This window comes from Apteryx rowi, unplaced genomic scaffold, assembly GCF_003343035.1.
Source record: "Apteryx rowi isolate R43461 unplaced genomic scaffold, aptRow1 scaffold_152, whole genome shotgun sequence".
In the NCBI taxonomy this organism is placed as follows: Eukaryota; Metazoa; Chordata; class Aves; order Apterygiformes; family Apterygidae; genus Apteryx; species Apteryx rowi.
The window spans coordinates 1,581,715-1,602,653 of record NW_020447775.1 but is presented as its reverse complement, the minus strand read 5'-3'; the positions used below and the strand labels follow the sequence as shown (position 1 = coordinate 1,602,653).

Sequence of the window (20,939 nt, the reverse complement as noted above, 5' to 3'; positions counted from 1 at the left end):
CCACTAACTTTAATCCACTACACAGAATGCAAATTTCCATTTTATTTGAATTCTGAAGTGATTCTGGGATAGGAGGAGGAGAAGTGTTTGAAATACCACAAAATTTCTTTGTTGAGAAGTCTGGGTGAAACTTATATGTTTTCAAGTAACTTTTATACAGTTTGCATGTGCACAAGAACTGCAGAACCAGATTGGAAACTCTCCCCTCYGCCACCCACCCCCAAATTACAGAAAAATATTTACATTATATGTTTGAAATTTTTGATTTTCAATTTTGAGACAGCATTTTCTTTTGGTCTATGAACCTGCACCATGCCTTTGAGCTCCCATTCCCTTCTGAAAAGGCCTTTTCCCTTGTCTGTACTTCTGACTGTCACTTAGTACTTGTCATTTATTACAATGCCACCATTATTTAGCTCTTACACAGTGCTATCAATGGAACTTAGAGTGTTTTATAAAGCATGTCAATATTGTTATCCGTCTTTTATGAGTGTGAAAATCAGGCATAGAACACATTTCTGTAAAAAAAATTTAGAAAAGACCATGAAAAATGCAGTGTTTTTGCAGGGAGGCATATTATTCTATTACACAGATACACATTAAAAAAATCCCAATTTTCATCAATGCAAAGTGATTCCATAAGAGAGAAATCTTAGATGCTTTAAAATACATAGATGATCTGCGCTATATAGAAGTCATTGTAATTTCCAATTCGCCTTAGGGGGCTGTTGACACATTGGGATAGCAACCTTCAGACAAGTCGCCATTCAAATTGTGTTTTGCCATAGTCCAACATTCCGCTGTTTATTTCCTCAAGGCAGATTTCTTTAGAACGAGTGCCAAAATCTCAGCATCCGAAGCTGTGTTTCAGGACAAGAAGATTCAAGCAGGATAATGGAGTTCTCAATATTTCTTGTTCTTTACTTCAGTAGAGCAAGAGACTCCACTCTCGTCTGTGGGGGCAACAGTTGCCTAACTCACTTTTTAGAAAACGCATTACTTTATTGCGGGAATACAGTGTGGGTTTCTTTTCAGAAAAAGAACAGCAAATTACATCTCCAGAAAGACTTTAGCACTGTGAGCTCACTCTCAGTGGAACCCAAGCACTTTGGGCTTTCTTGAACACCAGAGCCTGCGATAAAAATAGCTAAGCAGGTCATATTTAAGAAGGCATCATTCTCGTTTTCTCATCCAATCAGACCAAGCAGCATTTTTTTAATCATATATAAACCAATTGCTGTGTAGCACTCAGTAAACCACCGACTATTCCTTTAAACTACCTGAAGAGCAGAGCTGGTCCAGGATGCAGAAATTTGCTTCCTTGGCAGGACATTTCACTGGCTGATGATGCACAACCTACCCATCGACCACTGGAGAGAATTTAAGGTACAAACTGAAACATCTAGGTCTGGCCTGTCTGAAGGGTCATCTCTCTCTCTACAGCCGCCAAAGTCAACAGGGGCACTGGGACCGGAGCCCACTGAACAAAACAGCCATAATGTGCTTTCCATCAAGCCTGAAGGAAAAGCAGCTTCCAGCTAACTCAGTCTGAAATAAGCTGAATTTGGTTAATTTATAGGCATGCCACAAAGAACATCCTTGGACAGGGCCAAGGATAAGCATCTCTCAAGATACTGTCGAAAAAATTACAGTAACAATATTGTAAAATCCCAGAAGCATTAGTTAAATGTTGGATTGCCTAGGGCCAGTGATAAGCACCTCCAGTTATTTTCAAGATAAATATGAACGTAAAAAAGAAAAACCATGCTGTAGAAGGCAGCTATGAATAGTCTATAGTGAAATCATGATACAAGTATACTTACTTTCATTTTTAAAATGAGTTTTATGAGCGTGAGAGGCTGCTTTATTTTTGCAAGGTTATTAACAGTTGGGTTTAGCAAGAACAATAAGGTTCTGGCCTTATTCTAGATTACTGTAAAAGCCTCAGTTCAAAATGAACGCTGGGGGAGAAATGATTCACAACATATTATTAACTAAAGGAAACTTACCTAAAGGAACCATCCAGATTTGCTCTGTGAATGAAACTCAGTTTTGCATCAGCCCAGTAAAGTTTCTGCTCATCAAGATCTATTGTGAGTCCATTTGGCCAATAAATATCTGAATCAACAATTATTTTTCGGGTGCTGCTGTCCATTCCTGCTCGTTCTATTCTGGGGGTTTCACCCCAGTCAGTCCAATACATGTATCTAAAAAAAAAAAGAAAGCAGAGATGCACACAAATTAAATCACAATAAATGTTGGTTGGCTTTAGGAACAGAAGGGATAGCAGCTCTTTGTGAAGCCCAGGGGTGTTTTTGTTTTGATTTTGCTTCTTTTCTGTTCTACCATAGGGCGGCATATGCACAGATCTATATGCCCCCAAAACACATTAACATACAACAATCCAAGCCACAATTCCAGAGGGTGGAAAAAAGTCCTTTATGAGCTCATCTCTCAGTAGTATTGCCTCCACATATCGTATTGCCATTATCTTTCAAAGCTGGACAGCAGCCTGGTTGTCACAAGCATTTACAACTGCAGATCATGCTTGCGTGCCCAGTTATTTCAATGTAATATCCTAAAATCACATTCAGAAGCAACCAGTTACCCACCCAAGTAAGCAATTTCCACAAAGACTAAAAATGTACTTCCTTTTTAAAGTCTCTAGACAGCAAAGAATGAAGTTAAGTGACCTGAAGTTCATTTTTCTCAATAAATAAAAATATGAATGTAGGCAGACTTAGAATGACATCAGATTAAGATTCTGGATGCTTTTCCCCTTCCCATCCCTGCCCCGCTTTCCCTGTCATTTCACTTACCCGCATGGAGGCAATTTAAGTAGCCTAAATTGAGACATTAGCAGCAGTTATCAACTGGAAAGGACCAGATCAAAAAGGGGCAGCGACATGAAAAGTTGCCATGAAAAGTTGAGGGCGCACAGTTAGGAGAAACTGTCTGCTCAGAAGAGGACACCCGGCTGCCAGCTGGTAAACGTTACCCAGAGAAATGCATCCAGCTTGCAGATTAGTCCTGCCAGGGGTACAAACGCAACACAGCCGTCCCCAGGCACAGGCTCCTCAGGCCAGTCGGAGAAACACAACGATATTGCCTTCCCCATGCCAGTACGGCCTTTTCCGCTCTGCCTGTGTTAGCAAGGCTTGACCTGAATGAGCTCGCAACCACACTAGTTAGGTATCTTTCCTGGCGCTTTATTAGACCAGTAGCATTGGATTGGCGCCGGCTAGGTATTTACACTGACTTACATATCAGCTAAGTCCTGCTACCACTGGAGCTCTGAAAGCAGAGTGAAAAGGCATCTATTTGGTCTTGCAGAGCCCATGCTTAGCCAGAGTTTCCATAACCGGGTTTATCCCAGCACCTCAGATCCCCTGAAGAATACAGCACGGGCCACGCAGTTGCGCTACGAGCCTCAGAGCAGGGAAATCAATGTGTGTTCTGATCACACATGGGAGAAGAAAAAGCTTCACGCTTTCTTTTACAAAAAAGAATGGTGTCCACTTTGGGAATGAAGAGGAAACATTTGTAAATACTGTCATGTTTCTCGGCTTCTGCAGGATGCCCTGCTCTCCCCTCCGTAAAAAAAGATGCTGGGCTGTAAGCTGCAGGAGCTGCTTCGCAGGCAGCTGGGCCATCATCTCAGCAAAGGAGGAACAGACAGCTGTACACTTATCCCAGGCACATGTGCCTCAGAATAAACCTAGGCTTAAAAGGCTCTGGTCTAGATGTACGTACTGCACCCTGATTAAGCCGGACTTCCAGTTCTAGCACAGCCCTAGGCACACCACAAGAGCTTCTTCTGTTCTGAGCCACAGCATTTATTTAAACCATTCTGATCGTAGCAGCATATATCATTATTAGCCTCTGTTTATCCTGTTTGGGGGGGGGGGGGGAAAGGGGGCTCCTTTATGCTTTTATGTGTGTATATATAAAAACATATATATATATATAAAAACATACATATATACGTGGGTCAATCGCTCCTGAAGCGGCAGGAGCAGCAGCAGCTGAGCTGCCCCAGCTCACAGGCCACCGTATGAATGCAACGTGCCACTCATTTTGGTTTTCCTTAACAAGTCGGTCTGTAATTTGCGGCAGTCCAGGCTGTGCAATGAAGCAGCTATTGACAAACAACGGAAGGCAGAGAAACGCAGACACAAAAGAAACGATCTGCACAAGCAGCTGCTGAATCAGACTGAGAAACTGATCCGACCAAATATTTATTTTTGGCCAGGTCATTTTTCAGTCAAATTAGTTCTCTGATCTGGCCCACCTGCACTAGCTTTAAGTATTCAAAGGACACCTGGAACCATCTCTGCAGAAATGAAGAAGGACAAAAGGAGCAGGGGACAGATACGAGGCTCAATACAGCTGTCCCAGCATCAACACTCCCTGCTCCTGGAAAGAACCCCATAATTTCTGCACTTGAATTTTCAGACTATAAAACCAAAGTATTTCTTCTCTCCTACATCTTCGCTGATTTACAGGGCTATAACCTCACTAAATTCACTGGAATGTCTTCAGTGGATCTTAGACGGGGCACAAATTATTAAAAGAAACACACCCAAAGACAACACAGGGTCCAGTGTTATCTTCTAGATCTATTCAAAGCTAGTAATAGGTAACTTGCCTTGAAAATGTGACTAACCACTCTCAGTTAGGCTGCTGTGCTCTTTAATATGAATTAAACTGGCCTCTTAAACACCCAACCGAGACAAGGCTATTTTGACAAATCTTCACTGTTCTGAAAGACAGCTTTCATGCCAAAACATCCAAGCTCACCACATTCATGTTAATTTAATTGCTCTGTTCCTTAAGACTAACCTAACAATCAGTTCAGAACAGTCGAGAATCTGACTGTGCGCGTAAAAAAAAAAAAATCTGGCTATTAAAAGTTGACTTTGGGCTGCATCATACAGCTACAACAATCCTGCACTTACCTGTATAGTTAAATACATAAATGCAGTCTATACAGGAGTTTACACCAAAATCAGAAATTCTGTGGCAGTTATTTAGAAGCAAAACAAAAAAAAAGACAGAACTAGCTAAGTCCAGTCAAACCTTAAAAGCAGKCTGAAACAAAAAGGATGAACAAGTATCCCAAACGCACCAAAAATTACCCTTGAGCAAAAGCCCTAAAATAGCTTTGCAGCCTGCCCTGAAGCTCCATGAATTCAGATGAAGAAGTCTGGAAGCCAAAGGGCCCCGATGAAGTATYTTCTGTCAGCAACTGTCTTTTCTGTGATATTAAAGGGGCTCCGGCTCAACATTTGCCCCCTTACCGCAAGCTGCGGCTCTATTTCATAGCTGATGTGGTTTCCCATGGGGGATACCCATGGCCACACAGAGATTACTGGACAAAACTAGCACTTTCAGCTTCATGCATGGTTCAAAATTATTTGATGCGTTTGCCACAAAAAAATACACATACTGCAGCCTTCCCTAGGCAAGTCAGCTCCACTCCCAAGTTAGGCCTTGGGCTCCACAACTGCTAGGGCAGTCCCCGTGATCCTCCTTCTCCCACCATACTATCTAGGCTGTTTTGACTTTTTTTGGTCAAATAACTCAAGGCACAACCCAGCAGCTCATGCAAGACACTAATAGGCCATAAAATGTCATGTTTTAAATGCCTGTCTTCGTGGGATTTTCAAGAACACACACAGTGTCAAACTTTCCTTTTTTACCCTCCTCTATTTTATGAGTGACAAAGCCAGTTTGAACCAAATTAAGTACAAATATTATGCTGGCTGAGATATCCTCCACTGAGATTCAGCTGAAAACAGAATTTTTCTGGGCAAGTTATAAATCCTGGAAAAAATCCATGGTTATTATGGAAAGAATGACACAAGCTTAGCTACAGCACCCCTAGCAAACTCTACTGGAACAATACTACTACAGGGAGAGTTTATCAGAGGAGTCAAACATTAAAATAGGTCAGGATAGGGCTGGGAAACAAGCTCCCAAATCCTTGGGCAGTCTAAGGAAGTGACATGCTCACAAATCAAGTTAAGTGGTGTGGAAAAGCAGCCAACTGAGAAGGCCTTTTACTACTAGCATCGTAGCTAACCAAGCAACGGCACCAAGGGAAAGGGATGGGGGAAGAGGAAGAAAAGGCAGCAAGAAAAGGGAAATTACCCAGAAGCTTGAAATTCCCAGCCAAAGAAGCTAAAGTAAAGTAACAATTCAACAAGAGCACAACTTGTAAACTAGCAAATTAAAAATAATCATCCTTCAGGATATTTATTTAGTATAAGAGGATATAGATAGGCTGAATCGTTGGTCAAGCACCACAAGAAAAAACCTTCAGGGCAGGGGGAACAAACCTTGATGTGATTAGCTAGCAAGAGAAAGCCAAAGGTTTCATGTCTACCTGTGAAATAACACATGGATCTGCTAAAGAAATTTACAGTCTTCTATCAAAACTACAGAAATCTGTTCATGTTGTGGGAACAAGAGAGAATTCAGGGAGAAAGATAAGGGGGCACACGGGAAAAACAGTACGTGGCAGCCAAAGCACATCACCCTTTTGCAACATGGGTAACGAACTAGCTGGTGAAGGCCAGACAGTTTGTTCCAGCTGCACGGCGGAGGAGGGAGCGATACGGAGGTATCACGGTCCKCCCCTGACCACAAAGGGTTGCATCCCAAAAAATAATTGCTGCTCACAGACTAACTGTTGACCTATAGTACCCCCAGCCTCATTATCCCTGCTTACCATATTAAAAATCACGCCCTTTGCTGCATAACGATATGTAAATAAGGGGGACATACCCCCAATAACCGCGCAAATGGCAATCTGGCCAATGAAGTATGTCTGCCGCGCTTCCACATCCCACCTTCAGCAACTATAAAACAGAGGATAGCTCACTAAAGTTTCTGGAAGGGAAGAAAACTGAACCGCCGACCTGTTCACTGGAGATTGCTGACGAGCGAGCCTCCTTCTCCCCTCCCCAAACAGGGACGCCTCTTTGGTAAGACTTGCGCCTCCGACAAACGTTGGACGTTACCCGGGAAAATATATTATTATTGAAAGCGCTTAATTGTTAGTTTGAGCTCATAGAAAGAAAATTTGTAGCAGCAAGTGCATTTATCAACGGCAATTCCGAACCTGTTGTATCTGTCGCTTTAATAAAATCTTATTCTTTTTACTTTGCGAAACTGACCCAGGGAAAGTCCTCAAACAGGGGGGCTCTGGCAGGCAAACRTAAATTATAAAGATAAGGAAGGGCCTTCCGTCCCTCCCTTTCACGCGACACATGTCTACAGGGCCCATCAGAGAACGATGAGCCTCCACACAATGGAGGAATAAAAACATGCCAATTCTTTTTAAACTGCTCAGAAGTCCTCATTTCTTTTTGTCCTCAGCAGAAACCAAGAACTTCACAACAGCTTTGCCATCATCAAGTGTTTCAGTGATAGCTGATGTTTTTGGCTTGGTTTTTGTTCTTCAAATCTAACCTTGTTTGCTGGTGTCCCATATTTTAACAATCCTTAGGTATCATTTTCATTTCATTTTTAAAAAAAAAAATTAATTGAATATTTAGCCCAGACAGGATTTCAGGAACATTCACTAGAATATGCAAAGAACATCAGTCCAGTATTATCTGCACCATTAAAATGCTTTCCATTTGGGAAGCCTGTTGAAAAGATGCATGTTCAACAATAACGGAGAGCTATGGGCACTTGGGTAGGGTTTTTTGTTCTTACTTCTTAGGGTTAATTACAGTTTTAAACTTCCTTGGGCTAGGGCACACTAACAACTGTAAGGAGCTAAAAATACAAAGACCAGTATCTCAGCACACATTAGATCAACTGTGTTTTAAGGACTAAGATTCGGCATCACAGGAGTTTTGTATCCCGCCTGGGCAGCAACAGGTCAAGGAAAGCAGAGCAACACTGAGGCTGTAAAAGAAAATAAAAACACTGATTTCTAAAGAACTAATTAAAAAAAAAAGTAAGCAAAATTCACTGCTAAGCAACTATCACAAATCAATACTCTTAAGAGAAAAACCACAGAGCCCTAGAGAAGCACAGAACAAAAAACAGCTATGGGACAATCTCTCAGCTTATTTTATTCAGTTCTCTGGGGATGCTTAAGTACCATTTACTGTGTTCCCTTACTGGGATTTACCCTTTACCTCCAGACCTTTGTTTTAATTATTATTATTTTTTTAGTCTTGAGAGAGAGCAAGAGAGAGATTAACCYCTAATAATTATTTCCCAACAATTGCACCAATTCTGTCCCTAGGGTTAATCATACTTTGCTACACCAAACAGACAGCGGGAGCAGAGCAGAGCAAAAGCCAAAGCTTCACCAGGGAGAAGACAGAAATACGTGCTTCCTTCTGATCACACAACCACTAACAGACCATCGAGTCCATAATTAGGTAGCCAAAAGTTTACTGGACTCAGTGGAGTCTGTAAGATTCAGTCGCTCATCTATTAATAGTAGTAAGCACAGTAGCTCCAAACTTCACTACCAAGCTTTCTAGTCAGTAGACAGTTAGATACATGCAGCCCAACCACGGTCAGCAAGCCACTGGATTTTGCCATATACTTAATTACCCCACTGAATCAGGGCTTAAACGGTGCTTCAGTAACATCAGAAGGGGACCGAAAGCCACCTAGTGAAATAAACAGATTTTAAAGTTGCTAAATCGCACCCCAGTGGCCTTACTTTTGCCTGCTTAACTCATTTTAAAATTCCAGGTGCAGGAGCAAAAACAGGATGGAGACCATATTTCCCCTCAGTTTTAAAGCTGCAGGTCATTCTTATTTCCTGGTACTTTATCCCTCTTGTCATCGTTTTTGACAAGAGCAGAAATCACAGCCATGCCCTCAAAGAGTAGCCAAGCAGCAATCTGAGCTGGAAGCTATCATCGGCGGGCAGGGGGGAGCCCACACTGCCCAAACACTGTTTCCATCTCCCCAAATGCAGTATCATTGCCAAATCTTATACAACCTGCTTACACAAAAAGGGCCAGTTGCACAGAGGATGTAAATCAGCACAAACTTCTCTGATTTTAACAAAGTTCTCCAACTTACACAAGCCCAGGGCACAAAACAGGAGTTTCCAGGAAACTGCCATGAAGTTTAGGTTCCTGCACATTTAAAACTTACTTCCTCCATCCTATCATTGAAGTTACAAAAAGAAAACAAAAGAAAAAAGGGGTAGAAAACCCCAGGAATGAGAAGCTGTAGAACTGACAAGAGGGATCAGAAATGTCAGCTAAATTCGACTGCGAAATGACACAGTGCTGATCATCAAAAGAAGGGAAAAGAAGGCTATACTTACACAGCATTAAACTGCAAATTACTTGCTCAAGTTATCTTATATTTTACAAGCACTGAACTTTGCAACCTGGATGTTCTTTACAAAACACATGGCACCAAAAGCTCTTTCTACTCCAGACCAAGAATATGTACCCTATACCTAACCCATGTTCAAAGACATATATTTAAAACAAAACAAAACAAACATCCCAAGAACCACCTCTCCACTATGGCCTTCCTACAGTAGTTCTTTAATTTGCACAGGTTTGATCTTTTAATAAATACATATATATATATCTAGGATAATATTTGGAGACTGAGAAGTAAGATGAAACATGGTTGCTTATCAACCAATAAGTGGTCACACCCTATTGCAATGAAGTGCTTTCAAAGAGAGATCACGTCTTTCCCTGCTCACCCATACGGAAAGGAGTAAGATGCCCTAGTGATTTCTCAAAGGCAAACAAGCATGTATTCAACAGCTTCAACCCTGTTAAAAAGCCAGGTTACATGACACAGCGTAAAGCTGAAGGATCCTTGGAGAGAGGGTGCAAACAATCCCAGAACCCTCAAGAAAACTTCCAAATATATTAAGCTAGAGAAGGAGGTCAGCAGTAAGGAGATATTTGCTGCAGTGTTCAGCGAGGTTCAGAACAGAATTCTCAACCTGGAACGCAATAGGACTGCAAACCTCTCCGGTACTTTGAGAAAAAGAAATTGCATGGGTAGAGTTTCCTGGAAAAAGAAGAGAGTCACACATGCTTTGTGTGTTATGGTAAAGCACCTTCCCCTCAAAAAATGTCTAGCCTATTCTTCTTACTCAAAAAGCTCTACAGAAAAACAGTCTTAAGGAGCTAAAATGAGTCCTCATATTCCTTTTAAATACATCTCACAGTCAGTAGATAAGGTACAAGAAAAACATGCAATACCACGTATTCTTCCCAGACATACCTGAGAAGAGACGAAGAAATATAATATTTAAAAGAAATGATCTCGTATTGACAGCACTTTGCAAGCAACTCAGCATCATACCACCGCTCTAGGGTAGTCCAGGAAACCTCAGAAAACGAGCAGGGAAAGGACCTTGGGAGATCACGAGCCCTACCCCAGAAAGGCCCCACTTTCACACAGTCACTGAGGCTGGAAGGGACTGCCAGAGATCATCTAGTTCAACTCCCCTGCTCAAAGCAGGTTGCCCAGGACCATGTCCAGTCAGGTGCTCAATATCTCCAAGGATGGAGACTCCACAACCTCTCTGGGCAACCTGTTTCAGTTTCTGACCACTCCCTCAGTGAAAAAGAGGGTTTTAATGTTTAAATGAAGCTTCCTGAACTTTAATTTGTGCCCATTGACTCCTGTCCTTTCACAGGATACCACTGAAAAGAGTCTGGCTCCATCTCTACTCCCCTCCCATCAGGTATTTATACACACTGATAAAATCCCCTGAGCCTTCTCTTCTCCAGGCTAAACTATTCCACGTCTCTCAGCCTCTCCTCGTATGAGACACTCCAGTCCCTTAATCATCTTTGTGGTTCTTTGCTAGACTCACTCCATCAGGTCCATGTCTCTCTTGCACTGGGGAGCCCAGCACTGGACATGCTCCAGACGYGCTCTCACCAGCGCTGAGCAGAGGGGGAGGATCACCTCCCTCAGCCTGCTAGTGATGTTCTTCCCTAACGCAGTCCAGGATGTCGGCCTTCTCTGCTGCAAAGCCACACTGCTGGCTCAGACTCAGCTTACCGAGTATCAGGACCCCCAGATCCTTCTCTGCAAAGCTGCTTTCCAGGCAGTCAGCCCACAGCCTCTACTGGTGCATGGGGCTGTTCCTCCCCAGATGCAGCACTTTGCAAGGATTTTGCAGAGGCAGAAGCTGAGGTCCCACATTCTGGCACTTTATCCAAGGCCACACAGTGAGAAAAGCGTTAGAATCGGGCCTATAAAAGAAGAGGAATCTGGTTCCCTGTCCAGTGCTCAAATAACTARAAGACAGCTTTTTATAAATAAAAAACTATTAATGGAAAAAAAGGACATAGGCTGGTTAAACAAGTTTTTCTGGCCAATACGGATCTTGGATTCAGTAGCTACCATGAATACCATATGAGCAGATGACAAAAAAGAGCCTTCAAAATTGTTGCTGTGGAGGAAAACGAAAAAACTGATCTAGTTTTTATTTCTTTTCCATATGCAGAACTGGTAATCCTATCAAACTACTGTGTGCAAGACAGTACAATAACCAAAGAGCTTTTTCCCCCTTGTGTATAATTTAGATGGACATCTTTTTCAGAAGACAAACCATCTAGTCAGACCCTAGCTAGAACATCTCTGATGCTATCATAATCTTGCAGTTGCACAACCCAACTGATGCAACTTACCTCTCTTTATTCTGAGGACAGTCTTTAATCAAGAAACCACTATGGACTACAGAAAATAAGTCTGGAAGCAATTTCAAAAAGTCATTTAGTCTCCTGCATCCATAATGTTGCAGAAACTCCTCTTACCCTCATGCATTCCCCTCTGAAAGGGAACAGTACAATCCTGCAGATGTTCTCCTTCCCAAGCAGGGTCTGTTTAACTCGAGCAAACAGCAGCAATTCCTACCCCAAAGTTCAGAGAAAGCTCAGCTGTTGGGTATCAGCTGCTTATCCACAGTTTACAACGCAACCTGCTACAGCAACCTGAAACTACTGCTGCTTCACTATAAAACGATATTTCCATAGTGGGAAGGGAAGCAAGAATCATCTCCAGCTAATCTTTTCCCGCTCAGAAATCAGAATCCCAGGAATACGAGCACACATCAGTGGGACTGGGCCACGGAGCACTGGAGGAACTGCAGATAAAAGGTCTCTTAGGCTGCAGTTCATTGATAAGTTATCTTTGGGAGTAAATCTGACTTCAGCTACTCCTGCCTCCACTTCACCATTGTCCTCTCAGGAAACCACGTTTCAACTAGGCTGACACCAGAGTTAGCAAAGCAGCATTATAAAATAAATCAGGAAACTGATTTCCTTAAACAAACGGCTTACAAACGTTTTCAAAGGCAACAAGCCTTTTTAAACAAGATAGCTCCTTGAACTCATTCACAACACAAAACAGAAACCTTGTGCTAGCATAACTGAAGAAGGAAAAAAGGGAAGGAGAAAAAAAAAGCAAAAGGCCAGAATTCCTTATCCTCAGGGAAACGCAAAAGCTGCAGCTCACACACTGTCTGGGCAGCAACGGCAGGTGATAAAATGCATCAGGATGCTTTGCAGCTATGCTAGTAGCTGCAGGCCCCCAGCCGGGAGATCCTGACCTAAGTGAGCATACGTCACACAGCAAAAGAAACACTGCGTTTGTAAGGGGTAAGGGGACGAGGCCAGTTGCTAATCCGCCAAACAAATACACAACACTTTACTAGCCCACGGTCACAAAGAAAAACTGCAGCAGAATTGGAAACTGGGACAGTATCTTTGAATATTAAATTTAATATTCAGCTTACCGTCCGTCCATCAGCACCCCCAGCTCCTTTTTTTCCTTAAAAAAAGAAAAATCTTTCCTTTTAAGAAAGGRAAAAATAGTCCAGATCTCACAACATTCAACTCATTTTAAGATACTGCAGCACCTCAAAAATCAGAGGAGATCCACCTAGTGAAAGGTGCAGAATAAACTGTTAAACTCTTTCCCCATCAGATTACAGAGGTACCTCCCTCCCTCTGCTGATTACAAATGGGGACTCAGTGATGACTTAGTGAACTAAGTCATCCTATTTTTAAACACAATTTTAAAAAAATCAACCAACCAACCAAAAAAAACTATTTAAGTATGCATTCAACAGGTTGCATGGAAAAATTCCTACTTCAGCTTAAACTATTGCTTAATTTTACATGAAAAAAATATACATAAAGTTAAACCAGAGCCACCCATCCATGATTGGCAGAATGGCACGAGTCCAGCCAAAGCAATACATCATGCATGCCGTCATTTCTACATTATTTCTTAATTGTTCCAGTTATACACCACATTCCTGACTTCACATGAGAAGCACAAAGCAGCACATGTTGGCATTGAGACGACTGAAGCCATCCCATCGTTGCATTAATCAACCTCCTTCTGTTCGCCTAAAAATGGTGTAGAAATAAAAAAAGGTAAGACTCATATGGCTTCCAAACTACTTAAGAAGGCTAAACGTGTACAGGGCAAAGAAGCCTCAGTCACAGGGACTCAGCCCCTTCATTCGCATACGAGGAACCACAGAACTCGAAAGGGAGTGCTTAATGGGAGAGGGAGTTTTATGGGGTTATTAAAGGAGTCCATAGGCTTCCACTTCTTCCTCAAGCAATTCCAGCTGGAAAAAAATCCCACTTTCTTCTACCCCCTCTGAACAGGCAGCTCTGCTCCCAAATGAGGCAAATGGTTTTTGAATAATTTATGCCCTTTAGTCATACCTATGAGCAGGAAGGGAGGGAGGGAGGGAAGGGGGACAAAAGAGAACAATGAAACATTTACGGCGAGGCTGTCACCATCAAGGGCATCCATCTGAAAATTAGAGTAAATAACACTTCCCACAAGAACTTCAAGTTTCTCATGCACTTGCAGCTATTTGGCCACACAACGTATCAAAAGCTTTCCAACTACCAGAAATTACAGCCATACCAAGAGACTGGATATGACTCGTAACCAATTTTATGGTTGAGTACTTTTCTTACATTATTAGAAAACAACCGTGCTACTCATACATTCATTCCCATTAGAGTGTTTCAAACAATTAACCAAAAGCTTCAGAATAATTGTATACTTCAAGTCAATTATTTAGACACAGAGGATATAAGTTAAGCTCTGCCTTCCTGAGGAGAAGTAATCCAGAGTTCCACTCAAAACAAGGCATCTTCTGCATTTTAACTAAGTAGCCACAAATAAAAGATGTTCAAAAGCATACTCTTTACCCATATCATGTTTAATTTTTTTCCTCTCTTATATTTTTAATAGTTAGAAGTTTGTATCGGTATTCTCTCTCCTCTCAATGGTTTCAAAAGAGATAAGATCAGACTGATGATACACTGTTAAAATACACTTCACCATACAAAGCAACTTAAACCAAAATACTCAAAGCCTCAGTCTCGTACAGCATATATAAACACAAGCTTTGGCAAACAGATGATCCCAATGATTTCAGAACAGGAAAGCCAACATGCTTAACCTTAATCATGCAGCACAGTGTTGTGTGGGAGCAAGATCTTAGTGAATCAGCACTACACACCACTAGGGCTCTACTTAAGTGCAGCTGTAAACACAGTTGTGAATTATATAAGAACAGCAGGAGGTCTGGTTCATGGTGCTATCACGACACTGAGGAAGCACTGGATTAACAGCTAGGTACATTTGAGACCTCTCCTTTCAGACTCAAACTAAGAGCTTTCTAATCTTGATAGTTATCCCTTCTGAATATGTTTTTATAACCCACATTTGTCATACTTAGTCATCCCATTCTTTTCTTCAATGGCAAAATACAACTTCTTAGTCAAGGGCAGTCATTGCTTAATGATTTTAGCTAATGTACTATAAGGAACCTGAAGAAGTTAGACTAAGCCAGGGAACACAAACATTTCCTTAACACTGTTCAGAACCTGACTAGACTTGTTTTAACCTCTAAACTAATGACCATTCTGCAATATGCCAAAGATGATGATTAATAGCTTTATCCTTTGTAGCCAATAATTTCTTAATTGCTGTTTTCTAATTTGCATCTTTCTCATTTCCTTCCTTGAAAGCCTCCGTCATTCCAAAAAGGGAAGGCTGCTACATAAATCAAGTTAGCTACTGCGCTACCCTACTGGCGATCCCATTGTCCAGCAGAACAAAATATCTTTCATGCCGTGGTATTAAGAACTAAAATGAGGGATGAAATATAGAAAGATGCAACTAGGTTTGCAGCTTTCCTCTGCAATTCCTTCAGCCAATCAAACCATTTTGAAGGTCCTTGCTCTCCTCCTTCACAAACATCCCCACTCATTCCTGCACACCGCACCAGGGTGAGCATGCCAGCTCAGGTATGCCAACTCAGCAATCCCAGTAACTACACCAAGCCAACGCTGCTGTCACACATGCACAAAGATATACCAGACAGCACTTTTTTTAGGTGGTTTTTTTTTTACTTTTTTTTTTAAACCATTTCACAGAGGTTTGAAGCACAACGAGCTGAGTCAGATGAGAGATGGGGCAGAAACTTCTTAAGCAGCATTCTCTGCTGAATGAACCATAACACAGAAAACACAGGCTAAACTTCAACAGCAAGCTTGCTCTACGTAATATTGCCACAGCCGTCAAACAACCAGGAACAACTTCAAGATTTTTATTAATCAAAGTAGATGTTTCCAATAAATTGTAGGCTTTAATAATGTCAACTAATTCACCTTACTTGAAATGGTGTCCCAAACTTACCTTCACTGGCACTTAGCAGTGAACATCAGGTCTGCGGATGAGCTCCAGCTTCTCAGAATCGGAGCCATGCATTGCAGGTCAAAGGCAGCAGAGTCTCATGTTTTAGATTCAGAGGCCCTAGACTTAATGTCCCTTGCCAACGCACATTCTAGGCTGTTCAGATCCAAGACCTTCCCTACGTAACTGCAAATTAACTCACTTGTTTTGGCTGTGCATTCACACATTCTTTAAAAATTTTTCTTTTGAGGAAACTCAAGTTTYCTTGCCTGAACACATAGTAAGCACTTGTTACTGAAATGCTTTCTTGCTTCTTCACACAACATTCGTAATATTTTCATTCTTTTCACTTGGCCACACAAAAGCTTTCTTTAGGCTCGAGTAAAACTTTACATACACTAACTTGAGTTTTGGTAGAAGCTGTTGTGCTGAAAACACAGAAATACTTAAACAAAAAGTGCAAACTCAAACTTAATAAAACACAGACTACTGAATCTCCCACCAGCTGTTTACCTAGCAAGAATATACGAGTATATAAATGCTGATGTTTTTCAAAATAGCATGTAGAATTTGGCCACACATCTTCCATTAAAATAAACTCAGCTTCACATACAACCCACACCAGGTCTGGGATCTGGATGCTCAGACCAAATTGCCAACCAATCTGCAGAAAAATGTTTTGTGCTGTCCACTTAGCTTATCCTCAATTTCAAGGAAGCAAAACAAGTGGTGTAGCATGTTTTCAGTTTCTCCTGATTCCAAGAACACACAGTGGATCCCGCAAGAAGGCTTTGAGGTGCATGGAAAAGAATGCCACGTTATATATTAAACAGCTGCCTGTTATTATGATACTGTCTATGGTCATCAGAAAATCCTGTACAATTAATGATTTTCACTAGCTCTTTGAAGACTGTATTTTAATCCTCGTCTACAGAGACCTAGAGATGGTCTGAAACAGTYCCTCACAGTCCGCCTTAAAAGAAAGAAGTTTTAGAAATGCTCTGAATGATGGTTTCTAGTGGGGAAAAGGCAGACACAAGATGACAAGGACACCTCTCTTTCAAGTTACAACTATGTCTGGTTATTACTGCTGCTTCATTCTGTCTTTTCTAAGACTGCCTTCTCCAGGCAACTGGCCCTTTACAAAGATGTCATATAAACTTTCAGAGTATTCAGATATTCTAAAATCCATTGCCACAACACAGAAGCCCTTAGATGACCATTAGCTTTACAGAAGCATGGTGGGTTGAGTGTGGAAAGAATAAAGTTCACTTTAAAAACGTCATTATGCCAAAAACTTCCAAGCTACTATTTAGCAAGCCTGCCAAAACATTTAGAAAACATGCTTTTGAATTTGAGCCTGCAATCACAGAAAAAGAGGCTTGGGAAGGAACCTCTCAAGTCAGCCAGTCCATCTCCCCCACCCTAAGGCTTGGTCCATTACACCTACAACATTCCTGACAGATGACCAAATAACTTGTTCTTAAAGGTCTTTAGCAATAGAGACTCCATAAGTCCACAGTAAACCTGACTAGAAAGTACTAAGCTTAAAAAAACCCACCCAAACAGCAAAGGGGATTTAGGCTGGCTTTCAAATGGTGAGGCTACTTAAAGCTCTGGAAAAGACTGCCTGGGGAGGTCGTGGAGTCTCTGTCTCTAAAGGCTTTTAAGAAGAAGGGCAGGTAAAATGGAATAAACCTTTTCACCAGGTACAGAGTATTCTTGACAAATTCATGTTGTCTACAAGTATTAGCTAAGCATTTACAAACTGCTGATTTGCCTTATTTTTCTTCTGGAAACTGAAGTTGACTGGTCTACACTTAATTTTCTTCCTCTTTTTTTAAGATGCCCCACTCCTCCAGAAGAAACTGGTAAAAAGCCCAAATCGTGCTTAGCGGAGACTCTTCCGCACTGAAAGCAAATGTCTTGCAACTTTAACACTGCACCAGGCAGTTTTAAGAATTCTAGGCTACATTTCATCAGATTCCATGACTTCAAAACAACCCACAAACTTGCTGACGTGCTCTAAACTGTTCTATTTTAGCACAAGTTCGTAGTCTTTTGCCACTAGTAATAATTGCATTACCCATCTGATTACACAAAGTTATTAACAAGGACAAAAGCAAAGGCACTAAACAGTTCTTTCTGTCTTAGTGTAACCCACTTTTCCTTCCCAGCAAATAACAGAAAGCAAGGAGCAACTGGTTTTAGGGGAGCTCAAACCCAGAGCCTGTTGTGCCTAAAACAAAAGTAGTGGCCACTACCCCACAAGACAGCACCTACAAAATATTTCAGAACCCCCACGTGAAATGAAATGGCTGTAAAATTACAGTAAACTTGAATGTTTTATTCCACAGACAACTATATGCAATGTGAGATGTGTCGATTGATTAATTTCACTATATTAGACCAACTGGCATAGTTTATTTGGGCAAACCTACATTTAATTCAATAGGATCCTTGTGCAATTACTGAATACGGGATTTGTCACTTAACTCAGAATGGCAGCTCTATGGAGGCTGATTTTAATAGACCATAAGGGGATGAACTGGTTAATTATGAAGCATACATGTATCTTCATAATTCATTTTCACAGAACCACTTAAGGCTTATTTATGTTACTGTGTTGCACTGAATTAACACATGCAAATTAAATGGGCTAAACATTAAAAATGTCTGCCACAAGTTAAAATCAATAGTTAAAGGCTGCTGTTACCACTGCGCAGGGGGGAGGGGGGGTGGAAATCCTTACAGACTGGACTGTTTCAAGCCAAGTGCAAAAAGAGGTAACACTCAGGAGAACTGCACTGGCAATCCAAGAAACCCACCTGAGCAAAAGTCAAAAGATTTGTCATTCTCTCATCTCAAGCAGTTACGTCAGTCAAAAACAAAGTCTTGAAGTGACTGGCTCACATGCAGACATGCAAAGTTTTGACAAATAAATCCTGTTCCTTATATTAGCTCATTCCATACTTTCCTTAGAGGTATAAACGCAAGATACTTGGAAGTAGAGAAGTCCTCCAGGAAAGAACCTATGTACCACAGACCTGTGGAAAGGCAAAAGCAAGATACGCTACCTAACACATATCAGAGAGCAATGTGGGATAACTTCTTTATGTGCCAGACTTCTACACTTAACTTTTGAACACGGTTCTTAAAAAGCAATATTGAACAGTGAGCTGAACATAATAAACTCCTAGGCAGCAGGAAGCAAGCCTGAAACAATGTCTTCTATTGTTACACTTACCGGATAATGTATGTGTTTAAGAACTAGCGCACATCTGCTCTGCAAGAGTATTTGTACTGCTGCACAGAACTGCCTTCCAAAGTCACACAAAATAAACCATGCCTGTATCCCTCCTCCTTCCAAATGCAAACAAAGGTTAGATATGCAGAAGTACTACAACCTCACCAACAGTACTGGAGATTTAAAGAAAAGCTCTCCATTCCATCTCTATCAACACCACTTTCTCTGCCAGTTGTTCTCTTCTTTTTTTTTTTCTTTTTTTTTTTTTAATAATCTAGCACTTCCTCTAGTAGAGGAGCAATATGCTTCCAGAAATCCCCAGCTAATCCCTGTCATTAACTTCTGAATCCACGTCTTCAAATCATGCAAGCCAAAAAGCGCAAACGTGGCATGAAATGAATAGGCATCACCAACATTTAAGCTACCCTAAAGAAACTGGTCAAAAGCTAAGAGGAACTGCATCCACTTAAGAGATGCTGACCTGGCATTAGTATTTAATGGAAAGTGCCATCCCACTATCTCTGATCTACCTTAATATAAAAAACTCAATATAACACCATGTTCCCTCTTTAAATTATACCACTGAATTTTAGATCTAGAGTTAGCATTCACTAGAATTACTTTAACCTTTTGCTGTAAGGATACAAACAGGATTCCTGATATTTTCATTTAAAATACTTGCAAACAGCAATTTTCTATGGATAGAATTTTGCCAATTTCAGGTTTTAAAGACTTTTTTCTTTAAATCCATACTGTGATGTGAACTTCCCATCTCCTGATGTTCCATGAATTGAATTCCTCCCTCTTCCTTTCATCTAAAGGCATCAGTAGCAGCAGTGAAGCCAGGATTTAGAAGACAAGGTCCCTTTGGAAAAGCTGTTCGGTCCCCTCTCCCTGATTATTACTGGACCTCTCTACCAGTTATCTGGAGAATACAAGCAGCTCTAGCACTTGGTGCATCAATAAAACTAAGGGTATTGTTTCTTAGGGTACTGTTTTATTTAGTACTTGTGTCCTTTGGATATTAATCATATATGTACTCATAATTCCTCCAGACCATTTGGAAAGACTTACACGGGAACCACTGCAAAAATAACCTGACAAAGCTCTGGTTTATAGCACAGCAGTTGCTGACATGGCAATCTCAAGTCATCCTTCCTCTTTCGTTGCTCAGTTTCAATCTTCACTTCTTACACAAGTGAAGAAGGTGATTTCTCAAGAGATTGCCTGTCTCCCAGTACACGGTGATTTCCATTTTACTAAAATGCAGTAAAATGACTTTATGTTTGTGGTTTATCCCATGACCTTGTTTTTGCTCAACATCCCTTTGCAAAGGGCTTAGATTCCATGAAAATGTCAGCTGATGCCAGATTTGCTTAAAGGTGGTGGTGGGTTCACCTAACTACACATACCACACACCAGAAGAAGATAAAGTGACCGGTAGGAAAGAGTTGTGAGGTTGGCAGCAGACTAGCGGCAAGTCACCTCACTTGTGTGCATAATACCGCTTCTCTTTTCCCCTTATCCGTGGTCCATCTTTGTCTATGGTACGATTTCCTTTGGGGCAAGGGACGCTGACTTGCCACACACCCTTGCAGTGCTAGCACAAGAGACCTTCAGTCATCACTGCAATGAATACTGGGCCCAAAGTGAACACTGGTATAATTTACGCACAGGGACAGTAAATAGCACATGTGTAGGGGTGGGGGTATTGAGGAAGGCGGCAGGAACCAGACAGAGATACAAGTATTTTCAAGAATATTACAAGCACCTAACTGGCTATAACGCCACATCTTGCCTGCTCTCTTATTACTTCCTAACCTAGTCACCTCAAGCCATTAAGAGCGCATGATTTCACTTGGCTTCTTTCACCTGTCAGCACAAGTGTAATTATTTCAAAATCATCACTTAAAAATATCCTGGTTTTGTTTACCAGAACATAGCAAGTGAGAATTCCTGTTTTGACTCAGATTTACACACCTTGTTG

The 20,939-nt window shown here is 41.3% G+C and overlaps 1 protein-coding gene across 2 annotated transcripts in view; it reads right to left on the bottom strand.

The window, feature by feature from the left end:
* The window catches only part of LRP5 (LDL receptor related protein 5), a 167,078-nt gene that overhangs the window by 107,358 nt on the left and 38,781 nt on the right, over positions 1–20,939 (bottom strand). For both annotated transcript variants that reach the window (XM_026059155.1, XM_026059154.1), the window contains exon 3: positions 2,010–2,207. In XM_026059155.1, coding sequence (XP_025914940.1) covers positions 2,010–2,207 — 198 coding nt within the window. The remainder of the gene's footprint in view (positions 1–2,009; positions 2,208–20,939) is intronic.